The following is a 22,193-nucleotide window of genomic DNA, read 5'->3' as shown; positions in this document are numbered from 1 at the left end:
AAAAGGCTAATATGTCAATTACCGTTATGTGTCCGACGTTCTGGAGAGCGATACATAAAACGCATAATCATTTTGATACATCGACTTGTAGCTGAGCCTGTATAATTCATTCTTCCACTTCTTCTGAATTCGTTTCTGGTTCAAACATTTATGGCTGAAAACCAGTATTTCCATTTGTCATTGTGCATCGTTTACAACAGTTGACCTAGTCTAGTGGATCAGGTAGTCCGAAGTGGTGTGATTGAGTGGAGGTGGGGATTATCTTGCATATTCATGAATCCACGTATACTAAATGAAGCAAGGGTGTAGAGTTACATTCAAGCTATTTTCAGACATGAGGAAATTATTTTCACAGGAATTATTATATATATATATAAAAATTTTGAGGCCATTTTGAGATAACGGCTAAGATTGCTTAGCCAATTAAGCATTCTATCAGTTACAAAATCTATGAACATTAAAGTTCAAAATTCTAATATTTTCCAAATTTCAATTTTAAAATATTTGTGTGTATTTTGACATTTCATTTTATATTTTTATTTTCAATAACTATCATTTATAAAATTATTTTAATTTCTTTTTATTTAAATTTCGTGTATGTCTCATTTGCCTCATAACATAAATACAGACATACAAATAAACATCTGCGTGATGTAAAAGAAAAGGTGATTCATCAGACCAGGCCACCTTTTTCCATTGCTCCGTGGTCTGGTTCTGATGCTCACATAACCACTGTTCCCGCTTTCGGTGATGGACAGGGGTCAGCATAGGCACCCTTACTGGTCTGCAGCTATGCAGCCCCATACGCAATAAACTGTGATGCACTGTGTATTCTGACAGCTTTCAATCAGAACCAGCATTAACTTCTTGAGCAATTTGAGCTAAAGTAGCTCGTCTGTTTGATCGGACCACATGGGCCAGCCTTCGCTCCCCACGTGCATCAATGAGCCTTGGCCGCCTATGACCCACTGGTTCACCACTGATCCTTCATTGGACCACTTTTGATAGATGACCACTGCAGACCAGGAACACTCCAAAAGATCTGCAGTTTTGGAGATGCTGTGACCCAGTTTTCTAGCCATCACAATTTGGCCCTTGTCAAACTCGCTCAAATTCTTACGCATGCCCATTTTTCCTGCTTCTAACACATCAACTTTGAGGACAAAATGTTAACTTGCTGCCTAATATATCCCACCCACTAACAGGTGCCGTGATGAAGAGATAATCAGTGTTATTCACTTCACCTGTGTAAATATATTTTGCCAGCAATATTTCATAATGTATTATAAATCTTACACAAATTGTGTTTAAGAAAATGTAAGAAATTGTTTCAAAAAAAGATGTTTCAGACTAACTAAAAATAGCCTATGTGTACAATAATGCACTTTAATTGAGACCTAGCAGACAAGGTGGCAACCTGGAATATTCAATTTATTCCAATATTTCAGAATTGAATTGCCATCTATTCCAGTGATATGTTACCTTGGGGTCCTCTGGGAAAATATTGTCCACTAGTCGCTTGTAGCGCGGTCGCAAAGGGCCACAACATCCACACACACCTGTGAAAAAGAGAAGAAGTGTTATGCATAGGCACACAACCTTGACATTTTAAATAAACTTTATGTATGTTTTCTGTTCAAACTGCAGAAGCACATGATTCTAGTGAGTTTGTGCATTTAATGAAATAGATCCAAGGTGGCATTCTTGCATCTATCTGTACTGTTTTGTAAATGTTTTTCTATTTTAACATGCGCTACACTGATGTCTTTGTTGTGTAGCATCTCGCCGATTTTTAAGCGTCTCCTGCCATAGGAACACATTTTAAGATGGTTTGTCAAGTTAAAGAAGTTCAGGTTTAACAAACGTGCCTCGTGACACCAGCTTTCTGTTCCATTCCGCTGCGCTGTGTCTGGCAGATTCTGAGCACAAGAATGGCCCTAATGAGCTAAGACAGATATGCAACATAAGCAGTCCTACACCATGCATTCATACATTCACCCAAATGAGCCAATAAGATCTTCGGAATCTACATACACATGGTATTAAAATGAGCTGTCAGGACTCAGGATGAAATGTGTATGTGCACTGATGAAAGGCACAATGCAATGTGTGAGGCACAATGCAATATGTACACACACACACACACACACACACACACACACACACACACACACACACACACACACACACACACACACACACACACACACACACACACACACATTGATGCAGCCACACAGTTTGAAGGGCTAATTAATTATTAAAAAAGTCAAAGAAGAAATCTGAGAGCAGCAGAGCAACCAGTACACACACAAACACACACACACTTCTCATATTCAACACACACACACACACACACACACACACACACACAAGCTGTTCTGACAGTCCTTCACCAGCTAGAGCTGAAATTGCTCATTCATCCAGTTCAACATGGATAATAAATCTGGATTGCATGTGCATATGCCAGCAGATCGTGTTTGTGTGTGTATGTGTGTGTGTGCAGGGATTGTAAAGTGAGATGTGGAAAAGGAGCCGCCATTATCAGCTCAAACACCTGATCCAACATCAGAAAGACGGAAAAAGCGAGAGATGCTGCGAGGGAGAGAAATAAATAGGAAGAGGGAAAGGGAAAGTGAAAGACAGCGGGCTTGCGAGCTCTACTGCAAAGTGACAAATGCATCAACATTCCTATTACCAAAGGGTGTGCAACAGGCTTGTATTAATCATCAGGATCTCACACAAACAAACACACACATAGATACCAAGTCTGCTGAGGAAAGATCTCCTCTCCCAGGTGTGTCTATATCTGAAGGTTCCGTCAGCTTCTGAGCACGGCACCTGTCTGTACCTTCTCATCATGACCTCTGTCTTTTGATAACTCCTTTAGACCCCCCGAAACCTCAAACCTGGTCCAAACAGTGACCTTTCTGCCTCCTGCCACAACCCTGGTCTGAGACTCAGACACACCTGAACAGAATACCTGCACGAGGACTCGCCCTCTACTGGGACTGACAGCAGAGCCAACCAATTACAGACGAATGAAGCAGACAGGATGTTACGCCTACTGTGAGGTGACAGACAGAAATGAGATGTTTCTAAAAAATGATCAGATGTCATGTATTTACAAGAAAACAAAAAAGAATATTCAGCAGTGAATAATGAAAGGTGAGACTGGAGTTGATTGGAAAAAGTGGGGTGCATTAAAGGTACACTATAGGTGCATCTCAATCAGCTCTCTAGTTCAGTAGTCAGGGCACGGATCAGGGAGTTTGTCTCAATTGCAGAATCCTTCCAGTGCACTGAATCGTTCACTACCTAAAAAGTCCCACAATGCACTGTGAAAACCAGGGAGCATCGATGCTCATCATGTTCCCTTAACGGAAGTTCTGAAGCGCGAAACATAAATCACTTGAGCTGACTCACTATACATAACTTGCGAAATATGTTTTTTTTTTTTTTTAAATACAAACAATTATTTATTATATTTCACCCTAAACCTAACATAACCTAATAGGGATGCACCGAAATGAAAATTCTGGACCAAAACCGAAAAATCTCAATGCTCTTGGCCGAATAATGAAACTGAATATGCTTTTTTTTTTTTTTTATGTATTTATTTATTTTGTTAAAATTGCTTATATATATATATATATATATATATATTTTTTTTTTTATTTTTTTTTTTTTACTAATATTAGACTTGAAAAACTAATTCAATAATTCTAATGATACTGAAAAACACAAACAAATATAAAGTATATACAGATAAATACAGTATAACAAAGTTACAAATAACTAGTGTATTCAGGTACAGCCATGAAACAATTAGGCCTAAATGTAAAATAACACTATAGTGTTCACTGTATAAATTAAATATAGATTAATCTTTGTTAAAGCTGTGTTTTGTTGTTTGATTAACATCAATGATTTAGCAGGAGGTATTTATATGCTGCTGTCACTTTAAGACCGAATGCACAGATCCAATATGACACACATCCGATTTCTTTCTCAACTCTTTATGTTCACTTAAGACATATCCGAATTCATTTACGAGAACGCTTACCGAGACTGGTATTTTGACATAATTTTGTGTGCATGTGTCCAAGCGCACAGAGATATAAAACAGGAATCCATTTGCTGTCCGCACGCTATCTGAAACGCGCCTCTCTGTGTGTAATAATAAATCACAAATAACAGCACTCGAGTATCGAATTGATGGTGAAATTTAACAATTAATCCACAAAACACATACGTGCACAGCGGAAACAGCTGATTAGTCATGTGGGTTTAATGTTCACTATGCAGAATTTATTCGGCAAATGTGTTTCCATCTTCCAATTCACTCTTTAACTATTTAAGTCAAAAACCACCCCAAGCCAGCGTAAATACTTTTTTGTGAATAGAGGTTTCCCCCCCCCGAAATTTCCATCACTCGTTTCTGATGCGATACTTCAAAATGTGCATAAAACAGGGTGATGGAAATATATTGGTAGTTTATGTGCATGTTTTCTTATCGGATAAAATGTTTATTCGACTAATTTGAGCGCATTCATCTTTTATGCGCATTTTTTGAATTTATGCACATCTTGGCGTTTCGATTTCAGCGCTTTGTTTTTTTTTTTTTTGTGATACCCAAAAATGTGCATAAAAATAGGTGGATGGAAACATAGCTACTGATCGCACTACATAGAGATTTTTGTATTCTTTTACTTTTTTATACAGATTGTAATATTTAGATTATTTAAATGTTAAGATTTTTTTTTTTTTAAATAGTATAACAAATAATTGGATTATATTAAACTTCATATTAGAATATCAGGTTTTTAATTTGCAATCATTATAGGGAATTACAATATATACACTGCCTGGCAAAAAAAAAAGTTGCTGTTTGGATTTAAATAGGCAAATGCATAAGAGTCAATGATAGGATCATTATTGCAGTGTTTTTTTTTTGTTTCTAGCATTTTGGTTTTGTTTCTAGCATGTTATATGTTATATGTGTTGTAGTTTTTCATTTCTTAAACAACCATGTAGAAAGACACATCATGGCCATATTCCAGGATGACAATGTCAAGATGTTAAAAAATTGAAAAGCTACACACTCCATCAATTAGGGTTGGAAGAACTGTTGCCAAACATATAACATGCTACAAACATAAAAATCACTCGAATAATGATCCAATCATTTACTCTTTTTTTTTTTTTGGGCTGGGCAGTGTATTTTATAAATACGCTATTTAAATTATTACATGGCTATAATCTCCCTCTATGACAGCTATAAATGAATTAACACACTTCTGAAAAATTATAGTGTTTACAACATTACTTGATTTGTTCATAATACGCAGACATTTCCACATGAAATATCAAAAGACATTCACAATTTCTATCAAATCTCAGGTCAGCTGGCTAGATAATATTACATTGGTGACAGATCAGAAATTCACAACAGCCATGTTCAATACATCATAGAGACCATATAATTAAGTTTGAAAGGCATAAATGGCAAATAAACACGATCAACAGAACATAAGGGCAACTGACAATTCCACCAACTGGAAAGAAATCCTAAATGGGGGTCAATTTTGATTTTACTAAAGTTTCAAACAATCCAAAACTAGTTGACAAGCCTAGGCTAAAATACGAAATACAAAAGTAAGAGACTATATAAATAACTAATACTAATGCCATGGTCATTCTGAAAACAAAACCCATCTACGGTCCATTTAATAGCAGCCACGGCCACCAGGGGGCGCTCACCCTGTGCGGGCCACCCCAGAGCTGGGTGCAAATCCTGCATCCAACTGGTGCCTGTTGAATCCCCATTACTGCCGACACGAGATCGTCTGGGGAAATGAAGAGATTGATTCAGCGCCTGCAGAGAAAATCCTCTTAACCTTATGAGGACCTGAAATAGCTTAAGAGTTTGAAGAGGGAGAGCGGAGCCCGAGAGAAAGCTGCCATAACAGAATTACAATCTATCTTAAAGAGAGACCATGATGCATAATAATGAAGGCAGAATTTTACGACCTTTGTGTGCACATGACGTAAACATAAATAACCTGTGGGCAGTAAATGCATCAAAATTATGTAAAAAAAAAAAAAAAAGAGAGAGAGAGAGAGAGAGAGAGAGAGAGAGAGAGAGAGAGAGAGAAAAAAAACTTTTATTTTTGTTAAACTTTCTGCTGAGAAATAAGCATTGTAGTTCTAAATATTTTCTTGAGTAACACTCGAATTTATTCTATCTTTGGAAGTCGATTTCCTAATGAGAGGAACCTTCATAAAAAACAGATTGGGCCGATGCGTTTGGTTTCAGGCACAGCCAATGTAAAACCTTGTCTGTCAAAGATTGCAATTGTCGTAATCTTCTTTTAATCTGACAAGATTTGAAACACTCACATTCTTATTGGTAATAAACACCTCCCTGAAACCTGACGACACACCCACTGTTTCTGTTCAATCAGCCACATATTTTAATTGCAGGTGCACTTTATTTTATTTAAACCTCCTCACCTATAAGTCCTCATTAGCTATCTTAAAGGGGTCATGAACTGCGTTGTTTTATTGTTTTATGATGTTTCCTGGGCTGCACTAATAATGTTAGAATGCTTTTTACATCAAAAATTGGCATAATTTATAAATAAAAGGCAAATTTCCTTCCCTGATTTTAGCCTTCTGCTCTGAACGCTCTGTTTTAAGGGGCGTGTCCGCTGGGAGACTTCAGTCTAAACACCCACTGCTGTGATTGTCTAACGTCTTTGCATTTGAAATAGTATTACTCTCTCTTTTAGCACGTTTTTACAATTACAGCTCTCATGTTTAACTAATTGTGAAAAGTGTTGAATTACATTTAGATCTATGGTATTATACTTAGATCAATTGGCATTATATTAAGCAATAAACATGCCGGTTCCAGCTCACGTGCGTAAGACATTGCGCGTTTGTTCGCTTCATTTCACAGCGGAATCGATTGTAAACAAGATAGAGGTCAAGACTGGATTTGCAGACATATTGAGATTAAAACACAATGCTGTGCCTTCTATTTGACAGGAATGGTGCAACACACTTATGTGAGTAAAACATGTTTTTTATATGTGTTAGTATTGCATTGTTACAGATTGTTTGATATCTATTGATTACCTTAGCACGCTGTCACATGCTGGATAATCCTTTATTTGAGGTGTTATTGGTTCATTCGTGATCAGACTCAGACTTGTAACGTTATGGGCCAGGGCTCGCAAAAGCCCAATGTCCCGGGGCTGTGTTTTTCAGACGGGCTACCAAAACATATCACCGGCCTCCCAACGGGCTATCTTCAATAGTGAAATAACGCGTGTGTGTGTGGTTCGCGGTTATATTCACAGATCGGGCGGGCCAAGTAATACAAAAATAACATTCCAATCAATCACAGGTGGATGAGAGATTAATCATTGTGTTTGTTTGATAAAGATATTTTGCGAGTCCTGTGAGCGTTTCCTCAGACGCTTTCAAAAAACAAATCCCACATGTACTGAGGGGAGCTGATGCTCATTAAATATACAAATGTTATTCAATCCTAGCCGTGGGCATCCAAGTCCACTGACTTGGCCCATCGAAACCAGAAAATGGCAGAAAGGCAGAAAATAGCCTATTACTTATTGATTATGATGTTTTTGAATGACCACACAAACGTCAGAAGTTGACCTCAGACAACGATTGTTTAACACTTGGCCTATGTTACATGCGCAAATTGTGGGCGGGGCTAACCAGGCAGTGATGAAGTAGACGATGATATTCTTCTGCTGAGGCAGTGCTTGCCTCCCTTTGACGTCATAGATCCCCACTTTGAAAAACCTGTCGTTTGCTGGGTCTGGTGTCTATAAAAGCTTTTCTTTGACTAACAAGGAAGTTTTCAGCCCTGAAATTTACAGGATATTCTTATATCATCATGACTTCTTATATATCAAAAGTTTCTATATATCAAAAATTTCTCAATTCATCACCCCTTAAAATATACTGTAAATTAAATCCAGGATCAAAATGATGGTTTAAATATAAACCTGCTTATTTTTAAACAAGGTTTAAAGTTAGCTGGTGCAACAGAATTATTAGATAAACCTTGATTTAATCTAAATTTAAGATTAATCCTTATTGGTGCAACCCACCCACAGTCAATGTTGTACCTAGAAGGTTCCACTTGAGATTTGAATGCCTGACCACAGACGTGTGTGTTTGCTTTAGAGTGAGTATATACCTGGCTTTCTGTTCTAAATTCAAGCTGAAGACTATGATGTAAAAACCCATAATCCTTTGCCATCCGACAGAGTACAGGTCTATTCAAATACACTCTCCCAAACCCGCCGATACACACACTGTACTAAATTTACCTGCATGGGTCGATGGAGTGGAGGGTAGATAACAAAATATGCATGAGCTAGTCAATACGGAGAGCAAAAAGGAAGAGAGGAGAGAGCGAGAGAAACGGAAAACCTCTTATCTCTTGCTACCATCCGACCGGTTTCACATTTGAGAGGAATTCAGCCATTTACACGCCATACGTAGTCTGCACATTAGCAGTGCATTTATAAGATCATTAGCCCAGTTACTTTTTCCCATCATGCAATGCAAAGGTCTCTAAACTTATAGCTTTTAAAAATATAACTGACATCTGGGTACCATCAGGCAGCAAAGATTTTGTTTACTACAAACAAAACCATGCGTGCCATACTGTGTATTGGTTATGTAAACAACATGAAGTGTGCATGACATTTACTTAGGCAATATGAAAATCTGCTGTTTCAAACACATTATCCCTCAGTTTTTTTCTCTTTTTCCATGTTTTTCATGGTTCTAATTAGTCTTCGACCATAATGGTTTTTTTTTTGTCAATGCCTGAAGCCGATATTTAAAGATCAAAATGGTGGATACTGGATACAATGCTGAAGGGTAGGTGACACATAACTTAGATACATGTCAATGTCAAGACAATCATTTTGACCATTTGACCAAAGGAAGATCACATAAATCATTAAGAGCCTGATGAAATGAAAACAATATCTGTTAAGAATAGGAAATACGCACTTTTAATAGAAGAAAACGTGAAGATGTGAATAAACTAGTACAATTAGGCTTCCCATGGCACTTTGACGTAGAAATGTCTCTAATATAGCAATATAAAATACTTCATACGAGTGTATCCTATGTAAAAAATGAATTATGTTATGTTAATTCTTAATTAGCTGCAGTAATCCACTTTGCTTTTTAGTTATAAGTAAGCTACAAAAAAAAACATTAAAAAAATTAAAAATAAATTAAATAAATCTCACAAAGGAGAATACACCAGGACTATGGTAAATTACAATGCTTCACACTTTAACCCCACAATTTTCAAACTAAATCTACACCCTTGCCTTTTATGTTCCACAGAATAAAGCAAGTCATACACATTTGAAACGACATGAGGATGAGTAGATAAATGTTGACAGAATTTTCATTATTGGAAGAACTATCCCTGTAATTGAATGTAAATAGATTTAGTTTTTTAGAATTTAGACGTGACGTGAAGGCCAAGTATGGTAACCCATACTAGGGATTTGTCCACTTTATTTAACCCATCCAAGTTAGTGCACACACTTTAGGAGTAGTGAGTAGTGAACACACTAGCAACTGCAAATCATAGACAAACACACACTCAGTGGGTAGCCATTTTTGTTGTGGCAGAGGAGCGATTGGGGATTTGGTGCCTTGCTTAAGGGCAACTCAGTCGTTTTCATGCCGGTATTTGAACCCGCAACATTTGGGTTACCAGTCTGACTCTCTAACCATTACGCCACAACCACAACTTAATACCAGAAATACTGAAAAAAAGAGATTTTTCAGTTTCGACTGAAAATAGTTGTAGAACCCTGAATTAATTGACCGAAAAAGTGACATTTCGAATTTCGAAGAGGCTAGCAATAGCAAGCTAGCTTGCATAAGATCCCACCCTCTCTTCAGAGCGCTCTCCAAAGCCACGCTTCCTTCAAAAGGCTTGAACGCGCACAGCAGATTCTGCAAAGCGTCAAGAGAGACAGCGTTAAACTACCTCATGTCTCAAAGCACCTAACTTTACAATAATAATAAACATAAACAACTTACAGATCTCTTACTTGTCCCACCTGACTGCTGCAGATTCCTTTCGCCGTTGATAGTGTTGACGGAAACACATAAATCCGAGTTGGAGGATGTGAACAGCTTCGGATAGAACGTCATGGGTTGCCATCGCATAATTATGGTTACGACATGGCGTGAACGCAGCATAAGCTTGTTGTTTTGGTTCAGGATGAACTGTAAAAGGCGGCGGCTGCTGTTTGTTTGCAGCACTCAGTGGATGTCTGTCTACAACTCTGGATAGCCTTATGGAACGCGCTAATGATGTTTGATGTCTGCGCGAACAGGCTGCGGGAAGGTATGAAAATACATATGTTGACATGGTAACATTGCATTCAGACTGAATTTTTTTGTTCAATGATTTGAGACTTCCACAGAAGATATTCCGGTATGTACATTATTTATTAATTAAATCACTTATATTTTTGATTGCTATAAGGATGTGAAGAGAGTTTCAACCGGTATAACAAAGTGTTTATAAAAAATTGCCTACCTTACCTTTAATTAGCACTCTTTCAATGACACGTTTTTGCAAGGTAAAACTCTTGCTGCCAAAGAACAATCACTACGACTGGTTTAATTTATGACCCGAGACCATAACACCCTAGTACAGCTTAAAGAGTTATCCAAGCTGAAGTACTGAAACAAAAAAAACCTATAATAATTCCAGTGCTTCACTACTTTAGCAATAACAAACCCTCTACAGTTAGGTACTGAAAAACCTCAAATTTATTTAATCGCTGGCTTTTAATGTGTAATTTTTTTGAGTTTTGAGTTTTTGAATTAAAAAAGGGCTAAATGTCATTTTAATTCCAATAAACAAATGGTTAATTAGTTAAATTAAACTTAAATGGCATCTTTAAATTGAGCTGACTTCGAATTATCACCGCTACAATCACATTCATATGGACATCTTTGGAAAAAAGGGGAACTACTTCGGCCAAGAAGGCTGTTATCGGCCAATGACTTTAAAATGGCCGATATATTGGTCAATTGTTAATTCTTATCAAGGCTTTTACCCTTAACATTTTGCATTTAAGACACTCAACAAACTATTAAAGCTGTATACACACACACACACACACACACACACACACACACACACACACACACACACACACACACACACACATACATACAAACATACATACATATCACATGCTTTAAAATTATCTGAAAGGAAACAATCAAGGACACACAGACAAAAAAACAAGTAAAAACACACGCCGATCAGACCTACCAGCATCAGTGATCTCTGATTCCATGTCTGTGTCTGTGTCTGCTCACTGGACCTGGGAGACAATTGCTCTCTTTCTGTCTTACTATCTTTCTCTCTCTAGGTACTGTACAGTGCAGTAAGTCTAACCATATTCTATAACACACACACACGCGCAAGCATCTGCATGAGGACAGAGGGGTGAGCTGTATTTAATTCTGATGATGCTGATGTTTTAGCACACTGAATATTTCACTGCAGTGTCGACACAAGCATCTGTCCGAATAATGCCACCATGCACGCGCACACTCTTGACCAACAAAAAACACACACGCCGCCGCTTTCCCTTGATGTTTTTCCTCACACAGAATCTTCACTAGCACGTCGTCCACTGCATATGAATGAGACACTGCTAAAAGGAAAGCGAGAAACACCCATACAAAACAGATCAAACACACACAAACACACACAGATCAAACTCTCTCACGTACTCAAAACGGCCAACGGAAGATCAAACTTTGCTTTGCGAACGTGCACATTATCATCTCAAAGCCATGAGAGAGGGAGAAAGATTGTTGAGAGAAAGATTGTTGAGAGAGAGAGAGAGAGAGAGAGAGAGAGAGAGAAACAGAGGGGGAGAAGCGAAAATGACCCTTGAGAAAGAGAGAGAGGCTGGTCTTTGTCCCATGCAAAGAGACACTTAAACTGCATTTAAACTGTCAATCTAAACGGTAATAACACCTGAGTAGGTCTGTACGATTTGGTCAATATAACAAAAAAAAATGTACATTACAATTTTAACAGCAATATGAGAAACACTTAACATCTCATATTGCTGCTTAGATATCTTAACTGAAAGAACAAAGGCATAAAACACACTGAAACAGCAGTTCTCATGTTCAGCAGGGTGTGCAAACTGCAAACTAGCAAGCAATGACTTCTGAATCCAAAGTCAGGTTTTGACAATGCTTCACTGTCAACAGAAACTGTTAAGGGTGTGCAAACTCAAGTTGAAATAATAATAATAATAATTCTCCTTTATTTTAGTTTTTTATTATTGTACTCCGGATTCCAAAAACTGTGCCAGAGTAAAGTCCCGTTCACACCAAGAACGATCACTGTAACGATAACTATATTAGCGCCCACACCGGCGGATGTCCGGACGATATTGTTCTGTTTATTCTAAGCGCACACTGCAGTTCTGTTGGCTGCCGCTTTAAATGCTCAAACTCTTTAAAGCAGGATGGATTCTGATTGGCTGTCAACTTTTTTTTCATCCATTCGCTGGAAAAAAATATTTTTGAATGTGATTCCACAATCATTTTTCTGGGGTTTTTTCGCCGCCTAATTGGGCTTCAAGGTTTAAATACACATACTTATGTGTCAAATAGGGGTGGGCGATATAGCCTCAAAATGATATCACGATAGTTCAAGAATATTTGCGATGATATTTATGATGATATAAATGGAACAAAGTTTTATTGGTGATTGCAGCTAGCAGGCAGCAGCATTTATTAGTGCAAACAAAATGATGGGACATTTTCCATCCTTTTCCAATGAGCTACTGTCATTGATGACAGAATACTTTATTCGAAGTGTAAATCTATTGTCATAAGGTGGCAGCAGCAGTATAGTGCAATAGTAGTGACACAGTCACACAGCATTAGTCAAATGTAAATGCAAAGTTTAAACAAAAAAGTAGTCTTGGTACAAGTTGGTAGTGTTTTCACTGGAAATCTTAAAGGATTAGTTCACTCCAAAATGATCATTTCCTGATAATTTACTCACCCCCATCTCATCCAATATGTTCATGTCTTTCTTTCTTCAGTCGAAAAAAAATGAAGTTTTTGGAAGAAAACATTCCAGGATTTTTCTTCACATAATGGTTTTCATTTCAATTGCAACCAAAATGCTCAGTCACTCACATACAGAAAGCGGAGATCGCGCTGCGCATTCAGGAGCACAGAAAATTGTTAGCAACGCTGCCCTGTCACTTTTAGTAATTTTTTTTAAAGTAATACACGCACATCATTGTTAAGAGAGACGCTGAACAGACACAGTCACACAGGTATGAATCTCTCTCTATCTCTCTCTCTCTCTCTCTCTCGATTGCCTAATTAGTTCAAATAAATGCTATGATTCATTAATTCAAATAAATGTAATCTCACGGACAACTTTATCTCTGTGTCCGATTCAAAGCGGGCAGAATGCTGGATCTAACTCGCCGTAACTGATGAAAATAACCGTCAATTTATCCATCCGATCAAATATTGTTCTGCAAACATCAATAACAGCTTTAAGTTGTCAATGTTGTGTCGGTTGTCAAGAGGTCTGGCCTCTTGTAACCAAGTAGCTCCTTTTTAGGTACTAAATCGTCATCGGAGGCTGACAAGCTGCTCTTACTCTCAGACAGATGTTGTTGTTGTGCACGATAGGGAACGTAAATGCGCTATACGTCATCGCTTCACTATATCGTTATCGCTTCACTATATCGTTGATATCGCGAGATGACACTTTTTTTTTATCATGTAAAAAATTATACCGTGTTATCGTGTACGGTATGATATGTCACAACCCTAGTGTCAAAATATCCATCTTTGCAAGTATCCTCATAAACACTTTAATTTATGTCTTAAGTGAATGTAAACAGTTGAAAAAGAAAACACATGTGAATCAGTATATTGGATCTGTGCATTCAGTCTTAAAGGGTCTTAATTGGATCTGTGCATTCTGTCTTATGCTGCCTTCACATGCTATCGGAATTATCGTAAATACAAGTTTCCTAGGTAAAAATTGCACATGAAAGCCACTTTACCACTGGGAAGTTCGAAAATAATTTTGATACCCAAATTCCCGAGATGGGCGTGCCATAAACTTTAAACATGGTGGCGGGGAGAACTACTGCCTGGCAGGTGTGATTTTATTCGTTTTTTCCACAAAACAGCTAGATCATCTTGTCTTGACATTAATGTAGTGCATATTTACATGTACGAGTAATCATTTGAAGCGTAGCCTATTGTATTTTTGATACACAGCGAAAATAGCCTGCATTTGACTGACATTACAGAAACGACAGTTTGTTTACAGTATGGAATGTTTATATGGTTGTCAGTGCATGGGACTAGGGATGAAACGGTATGGAAATTTAACATCACGATTATAGTGACCCAAATGATCACGGTTATCAATATTATCACGGTTTTGTTCAAACGAAATGAAAGTGTTCAAAAAGAACAGATGCACACACTTAAAACATTTCAACAAGTTTTATATTTGAAATTCAACAAACAACAAATAACTAAAGCAGCTCTAAGCACTTTTTTAAGCTAGATTCTGTGGGATTTCCTTCCTTAATGGCCGTCATCAATAGCAACGCATAACACATAAATAATAATAATTTGTCGTAAATATAATCTCTAATATTATCACTGTAAATATATTCCCAAGCAATATTCTCATCAGTGTTCTATCAGACACATTTAAATCTAGCATATTTTGTGTTAGAGCCCAAACAGTATCCTAGTGAAATAATGCATATCCATATTTCCATATGATTTGACAGTTTATTTTATTAAATATCAAAATGTGTGCATCATACCTGGCACCTAGATGAACACTTTACAGTCTTTTTATGACTGTCATTCTCTTCAAATGCTATTGAAGTTTGAAACGTGTATAACGTTACCAATGTTGTATGTAACTTTACAGACGGTCCCTAAATTCGCCTGCGTTATGCCAGTCATATCAGATGCGCTGTGGTTCTGCTGTGTTTTTTTTAAACCATTTTCGCTGCTGAAATAGAACAAAAACAGTCATCCACTGTATGATGAGTGAATCTCCTGCGTACAGCGCACGCTTATCTCTGCTTTGAGTGCAGATTTCAGCGTGAGAGAGCGGCGCGCGCTCTGAACAAAACTCCGCTAATCTGAACGCCTCTGATTATGAGATATTGCATTCATAAACTTAATAGAAGCACGTGTAAGTGCTTATAATGCGCAACGCGATTATAACAGATGGCTTTTGAGAAGACTATTATAAGTTCAACAGCCAGAGTGGCTAGTGTGCAGCCGAAATAACGCTACACTCGCAAATGGCGGTTGTTAATGTCACACCCTGATTATTATCCCTTAAATGTCACCCTAGTCTTGTCTGAATTTGTTTGTTCGCTTCACGTTATTATTTCCCAGACGTAGGTTTGGTATTGAGGTCAAAGTCCACTTGCCTTGCGTTCATAGTTTTGAAGTGTTTTCCCTATTACAGCGACTTTCTTCTGGCATGTTTGCAGACAGGGTGACCATCTTAGATTAAGTTTCCCTCAGAACTTTTGTAAAAGCCAAAATATGACCACGCCTCAGATTTGGTCCTTTTAGAAGGCAGAACAATCCCCCGAGTGCTGTCACTGCCTTCTGCCATTTCTCCTCATTCAGAAAACAGCGGTGCGCCAGACTGACGCTGACTGGACAAGATTTACCGCGAGTTTTCACAACCGTGATAATCACACGCGGTTTTAATGATAATTAAATTTTATACGATATTACTAACCGTCACTAAATTTTATCGTGGTTTATCGTGAAACCGGTAATCGTTTCATCCCTACATGGGACACTACATATGATGTTGGTTTTAATAAGATTTTCCCAATAAATAGGCAAGAATAAACCTGGTGTCCGCCATGATTCCTGTTCAATCTGACAACAAAGCACTTGAATGCAACAAGCTCGTAATCACGATTTACAAAGTGGAAATTGGGAAATTTCCGACATGTGAAGGAAACATAAATGCTCCTTTTTACAAGATGTAATATAAGTCTCAGGTGTCCCCTGAATGTATCTGTGAAGTTTCAGCTCAAAATACCCTACAGATCATTTATACCATGTTGTAAATGCCCATTTTTGAGTGCAAAACATGCTCTTTTCAAGCATGTATCTTTAAATGCAAATTAGCTACTGCTCCCCACCTCGCTTTCATGAAGAGGGCAGAACCTCGGATAAAGCTCATGCCTCGGATACTCTGCCAAAAACTAAAACATCTGTTTGGTTTTGATTACCATCTCTATCTTGGTCATGCTCCGTTTTTCATCATCATGAAAGTTTATTAAAGCCATATCACTATCAGTCTAAACTTCTGATATTTGGTTTTCTGAGTGCACAGTGCACACACATGTAATATTGTTCTCTTTCACGTCTTATTGCTCTTTAACTGTCAAATACACACAAGGTTATGTCAAAAGCACACAAGTTCACATAAACACACTCGGTTATGTCTGTGAATGTAAACAGCAAGTAAAAATCTCATGTGTATATTAGATCTGTGTATTAACATGAAAGCAGCGTAATATACAGTACCTACTGTTATGATATAATAATATGAATCAAACAACAAAAGAAAAATAGAAAATCACTTACAGCTCTTGATTGAATTACTTTAGTAGCTTTAATAAAAATGTATTTCTTACTTGTCTGCTTTGGCAAGGAGATAAACATGGGCTGAATACGAAATCACCCCCTAAACCCTCAATCACTATTCCCTACTTTAGTTCACTAATACAGTTCACTTTAAGGAGTGAATGAAAACAAGTGAGTGAATTCGGACAGCCATTGTACACACTCGTTATTGCTGTGCATTGTAGGACTGAATGAGTGCACTCAATAATGTCCACTATGGTTTCGGACACCACTAAAAATGGCTGTCCCCTCAAATAGTACCCTATTTTAGGGGTTTAGGGGGCAATTTTGGATTCAGCCATGGTGGACTGTGTACAGCTCACTCAGGGTGTGGTCTATGCTAATGGGGAAGAGTCCATCAGCACTCAGCAGTCATGGGCGGCCGCGGGACCTAACCAATGTGACGTTGAATATGCTAGAATCTACAAAACGGCTTGTTCTGAGACACTGTTTATAATTTATGGGGATTAAAAAAAAGAGAAGTGGGTGGATTTTTACCATTATAGGGTGGTTCACACACTGTCACACACACTGCCAAGTGCCAACACACATTTATGTCCAAACACCATGCAAAAGTTCATAATAGGTTCCCTTTAAAGTGACAGCAGCCTAATAAAACTGATGTCATCTGTGTCATTAATGCTAATCAAACAACAAAAAAGAGGAAATGCTCTTGACTGAATCACTTTTGTCTCACTTTAATAATAATAAATGTATATTTAATTTACACAGTGAAGATATGCAGTGTTTTTATACATTTGATTATTATTTGATTATACAATTAATGTAGGCTAGTATTTCTTATTTCTAGTGCTTGACGTTTTTCAGGTAAGTCTATTTATTTATTCTATTGTAGTTGAGTGAATGCAGCCTCATAGAACATTTACAGAAACACTTTTTCTCTCCATTTTCCTCTCTCATCCCATGTCAAGGATAAAGCGCTCATCTTACAGGGTCCTGACTGCCCAGAAATAGACTGTGTGTGTGTCACAGCAGAGAGGTTATCATACTCCCTCTGAGGGGTGTGGGAGTTGTTTGTACTTTAGTGGAGAGGTCACCCTACTCCCAGATTGTGTATACGTGTATGTGTGTGTGTGTGTTTGTGTGTGTGTGCTAGTTGTACTGCTCTGTGCAGCGCGTCAGCAGCAATAACCCTGAGGGGTGTCTGGTCTACTGCGTCAAACTACACATTACGCAATCTGATGAAACAATACAACACTGTATACTATATCACAAATGGCAAACTAAATAGAATGCAAAACTAGATTTTAAATGTTGCAAACAAAAATTTTCATAAACATCAAACATAACTGCAGTCAACAGCAATATTGTAAACAACACCAAAATAATCTTTACCAAAAAAAGAGCCAACATCACCAGTTACAACTAAACAATAACAAAGCAATCTTGCAAGCTAACAACATTTGTTAATGCATTAAATAACATGAACTAACTATTTTACAGCATTTATTAATCTTTGTTAATGTTAGATAATAAAAAAGTTAGTTCATAGTGCATTAACTAATAATGTTAGATACAATTTGTATCTAAATATGTATCAGTTAAGACTTAAAAATGCTGTAGAAGTATCGTTCATTGTTAGTTCATGTTAACTAATCTATAACTAATGTTATAACAAATAAAACCTTATCGTAACATGATACTCAAATGTTAAAACCAACAACAGCAAAATAATCAAAGACCAAAAAATACAACATGCTAATCGAAGTCTTGCAAACTAATTAACACCAAAACGTCCACCAATGGCAATCTAAATGCCACACAAAACTATACACTATGCTAAACTGAACAATGTCACAAACAACAGCACCAAAACATTAACTGGATGGTATGGCAACTGGATGGTATGGCAACTTGCAACTTGTGTGCAATGATAGAAATGTCAGAGTTTGCTTATAGTCCTACTGTTTACAAAATGTAAGATATGTTTGCATGGCTAACAATGGGAAGAGCTACTTTATGTTATTTACACATGATGGGAGTGACTGAGTTGTTAAACATTGATGAATATGCAAATACAGAAAGAAGTTGGTTGTCACAACTGTAGAAACTTATGTGGTCACATGTGAACGTATATTAGCTATTTTAAAAGGCTTTTTAAATGTGGCTAAATCTGGTTGCATAAGCTGCTTAGAGACGTCTTAAAAGTTAGCCATTGAGTTTTTTTCTTCGTGACTGGTACTAACTTTTTAAAAGTAAATTACATAAAAAGGTAGATTGGTCTAATCTGATTTGGAAAAGTAAGACTGACTACCTCTTAACTATCTAGTTGGCCAAACTAGTTCTTAAAACAGTCTTAAAGGTTAAGTCCAACCAAAAATGAAAATTAGCCCATGATTTACTCACCCTCAAGTCATCCTACGTGTATATGACTTTATTCTTTCATACGAATACAATAGGAGTTATATTAAAAAGCTCTTTCAAGCTTTATAATGGCAGTGAAAGGGAAGTTCTGTTTTGTAGTCCATGAAAGTGCATTTATCCATCATAAAATAGTTCGACACGGCTCCAGGGGGTTAATAAAAGCCTTCTGAAGCAAAGAAAAATATCCATATTTAAAACTTTATAAACTAAAATAACTAGCTTCTGGCAGGCCGGCCCACGCATCCAGAATTTTTAAAGAGAATTGCCGGAGGATTTCAATATAAGAGAAAAGGGGCTTGAGTTTGTTGCCCAGCCCTATCCGCAAGAGGCGTCAAAGCTTGTGATGCTCACATCATGGGTTACTCTTTTGCCGCAAGTCGCCTTGCGCACGGCTGTCCACCGGAAGCTAGTTATTTTAGTTTATAAAGTTTTAAATATGGATATTTTTCTCACACAAACGCATCACTTCGCTTCAGACGGCCTTTATTAAGCCCCCGGAGCTGTGTGGAGCACTTTTATGATGGATAGATGCACTTTTATGGACTTCAAAAACACAACTACCCATTCACTGCCATTATAAAGCTTGGAAGAGCCAGGACATTTTTTTATATAACTCTGACTGTATTCGTCTGAAAGAAGAATGTCATATACACATAGAATGGCTTGAGGGGGAGTAAATCATGGACTAATTTTCATTTTGTTTGAACTATCCCTTTAACATAGAGGCTAAAGCCCAATTTATACTTCTGCGTCGTGTGTAGCAAGCATAGCCTATGCTATGGCAAAGCCTGACGTGCACCTCTCCAAAAATGTAACAATGCCTACGTGGACCGCAAGCGCTGTGATTGGTCTGCCAGAACCCCTCGCTCAGGGGTTATCATGCTCTCTCTCCATGTGTAATTGCACGTCAACGCAGACAATGACGCAGAAGTATTAATGAAAATCGGCACATAGCCCACGGCGTAGAGGCTACAGCGCAGGTCTGACGCAGAAATATAAATCAGCCTTAAGTTTATGCAACTAGCCCCGAAACTTAGAACTCAGACTGCCTAATGTTATCATCATTTATGCATTTGACACCGCAAAAACATTCACAGATATTGTAAACAACAAACAAAATCTCATAAATGGCAAAAACAACATTTGCCAAACATCATCAGTCTCACAAACACCAGAAGACAAACATACAGTATGCCATAAACTAAACAACACCAAAGTAATTTTGCAAGCTAATTTACGACAACATCATCAGCACAATATCAAAGTCATCATAAAATCAAAATTGAATATTCTTATTTTAATGGAATATTAGCAAGTATTATAAAGGATTTATCATTACTTTTTTAATTTATGTGTGACCTTTCATCATAACTTTATTAAAAATAACTTCCCTTGACTCTTATATCTCTTCTCTGATGGTGCGTTTACTGGCGTGAGGGCGGGGCAATAACCTGTCACTCACATGACATCACAGCAATAGCAAACCACAACCATCCAACCAATTCCCAATGGACAAAATCAAGTCCCACCTTACATTTTTTCTCATTCGAGAAGCCGTTTCACTCAAAATACGTCACAACAGGGGAAGAAAAGAAGATTACAACTTCCGTTTCCTGCCAACTATAATAAAAACTTTAATAGGGTCTCAGTGATACTAATAACACTGAAGAATGAAGCACATTGTCTCCTGGCAGCAGCAGACTCTCATAAGCGTTTCAGAAACACTAAAATCATAGACATCTAAATACATTATGTAAGATGTCCGTCTTGGAACCTGCTGGGTAGGATTTTGTGCTGAAATCACATGCCAGTGCCACCTGCTGTCAAGGTATATGGCATCAGTGCCAACACCTCAAATGAGTCTGACGCGAGTCACTGTCCTGCATGGGATCATGGGTAAAACAAACTGCAATTCCAATGACCGTGGCAACCCTGGGAATACCATGAGATTAACATATTCATGTACCGTGCTTGGTATTTAGGGAACCAAGGGAAACAAAACCATTGTAAAATCATAGCAATTTGTTGTGTTTTTCTGTTAATGCAGAAGAAGCAGGGAAGAGCTGAGATCAGCAGAACCCCAGCAATGACACTGACTCATTCTCACATACACACTGCAGCAGAACACTTGCAACATAACCCGTCTAAAGTGAATGACAGAGGGTCGAGGCTGTGACCGGCGCGGGTTCGGGTTCTTACCGGCAGGCATTCCTCCACTCGGTTCAACCCGCGTCCGATGCACTGTGTCTGGATCAGATCAGCTTGGAAGGGGGGTTGGCTTCAACATATGGATCGGAACACGGCTGGATCACACACATACAAACACACACACACACAGAAACATACGGATTAAACGAATTCGATCAGAACCCCTCAACAATATCTACCTTAAACTGACGGCTATGAGCACACATCATCAAACATGGCGGTACTGTGTCTGTGTTGTTAAGAATTAAAGAAGGAAAGAGAGAGAGTTGTGTGTGAATACCTGTAGATGCAGATTAAGCGCAACACATCCGCGTTTCCTGCTTCACATTCCGCGTGACGTCGGGACACGCCAACACGGAAGTGATAGTCGAGAGCGAAGAGAGGAGAGGAGAGCGCGCGCAGCGCACGCGTCGAGGCTGAAACACACACACACACACACACACGCTGCTGGGATTCACAAAATGGAACAGGTGGGTTAAAGAGAAAAGTTGTTTATGTAACAAGTCTCTGGACACTTGTGTGAATTTCATCTGATCCCCCATTAAGCTTCTAAAATTAATAAACAGGGCAATCTCGGTTGCCTTTGATTTAGTTTAACTGTTTAAATATGAGTGAGATCTATTACCACCACCACAGTTTTGCATGGCATGCGACCAGAATATTTTCACTCTCAATCTCTTCTTAAAGGAATAGCTCAACCAAAAATGACATTTCTAACATAATTTACTAATTAATGAATAATGACTTTTTTATTCTATGGCACTTTGTAGGATATTTTTTTCAAGGTTGTTGCATGTTTTTTCCATGTA

The 22,193-nt window shown here is 37.8% G+C and overlaps 1 protein-coding gene across 5 annotated transcripts in view; it reads right to left on the bottom strand.

Moving 5' to 3' along the window:
- efr3a (EFR3 homolog A) overlaps positions 1-21,746 on the bottom strand; it is a 62,251-nt gene extending 40,505 nt beyond the window's left edge. For 3 of the 5 annotated variants that reach the window (XM_079818861.1, XM_079818857.1, XM_079818858.1), the window contains exons 1-3: positions 21,665-21,735; positions 21,376-21,479; positions 1,483-1,559 (exon numbers count right to left, since the gene is read on the bottom strand). In XM_079818861.1, coding sequence (XP_079674987.1) covers positions 1,483-1,559; positions 21,376-21,385 — 87 coding nt within the window. In that variant the 5' untranslated portion in view covers positions 21,386-21,479; positions 21,665-21,735. Of the gene's footprint in view, positions 1-1,482; positions 1,560-21,375; positions 21,480-21,664 lie in introns of all 5 variants that reach the window. The other 2 variants (XM_079818859.1, XM_079818860.1) reach the window with 2 other exon arrangements.
- Positions 21,747-22,193: the final 447 nt, after the last annotated feature.

This window comes from Gobio gobio (assembly GCF_949357685.1).
Source record: "Gobio gobio genome assembly, chromosome: 6".
NCBI classification, from domain to species: Eukaryota; Metazoa; Chordata; class Actinopteri; order Cypriniformes; family Gobionidae; genus Gobio; species Gobio gobio.
The sequence above is the reverse complement of the archived record's forward strand: the minus strand, read 5'-3'. Positions and strand labels throughout refer to the sequence as shown.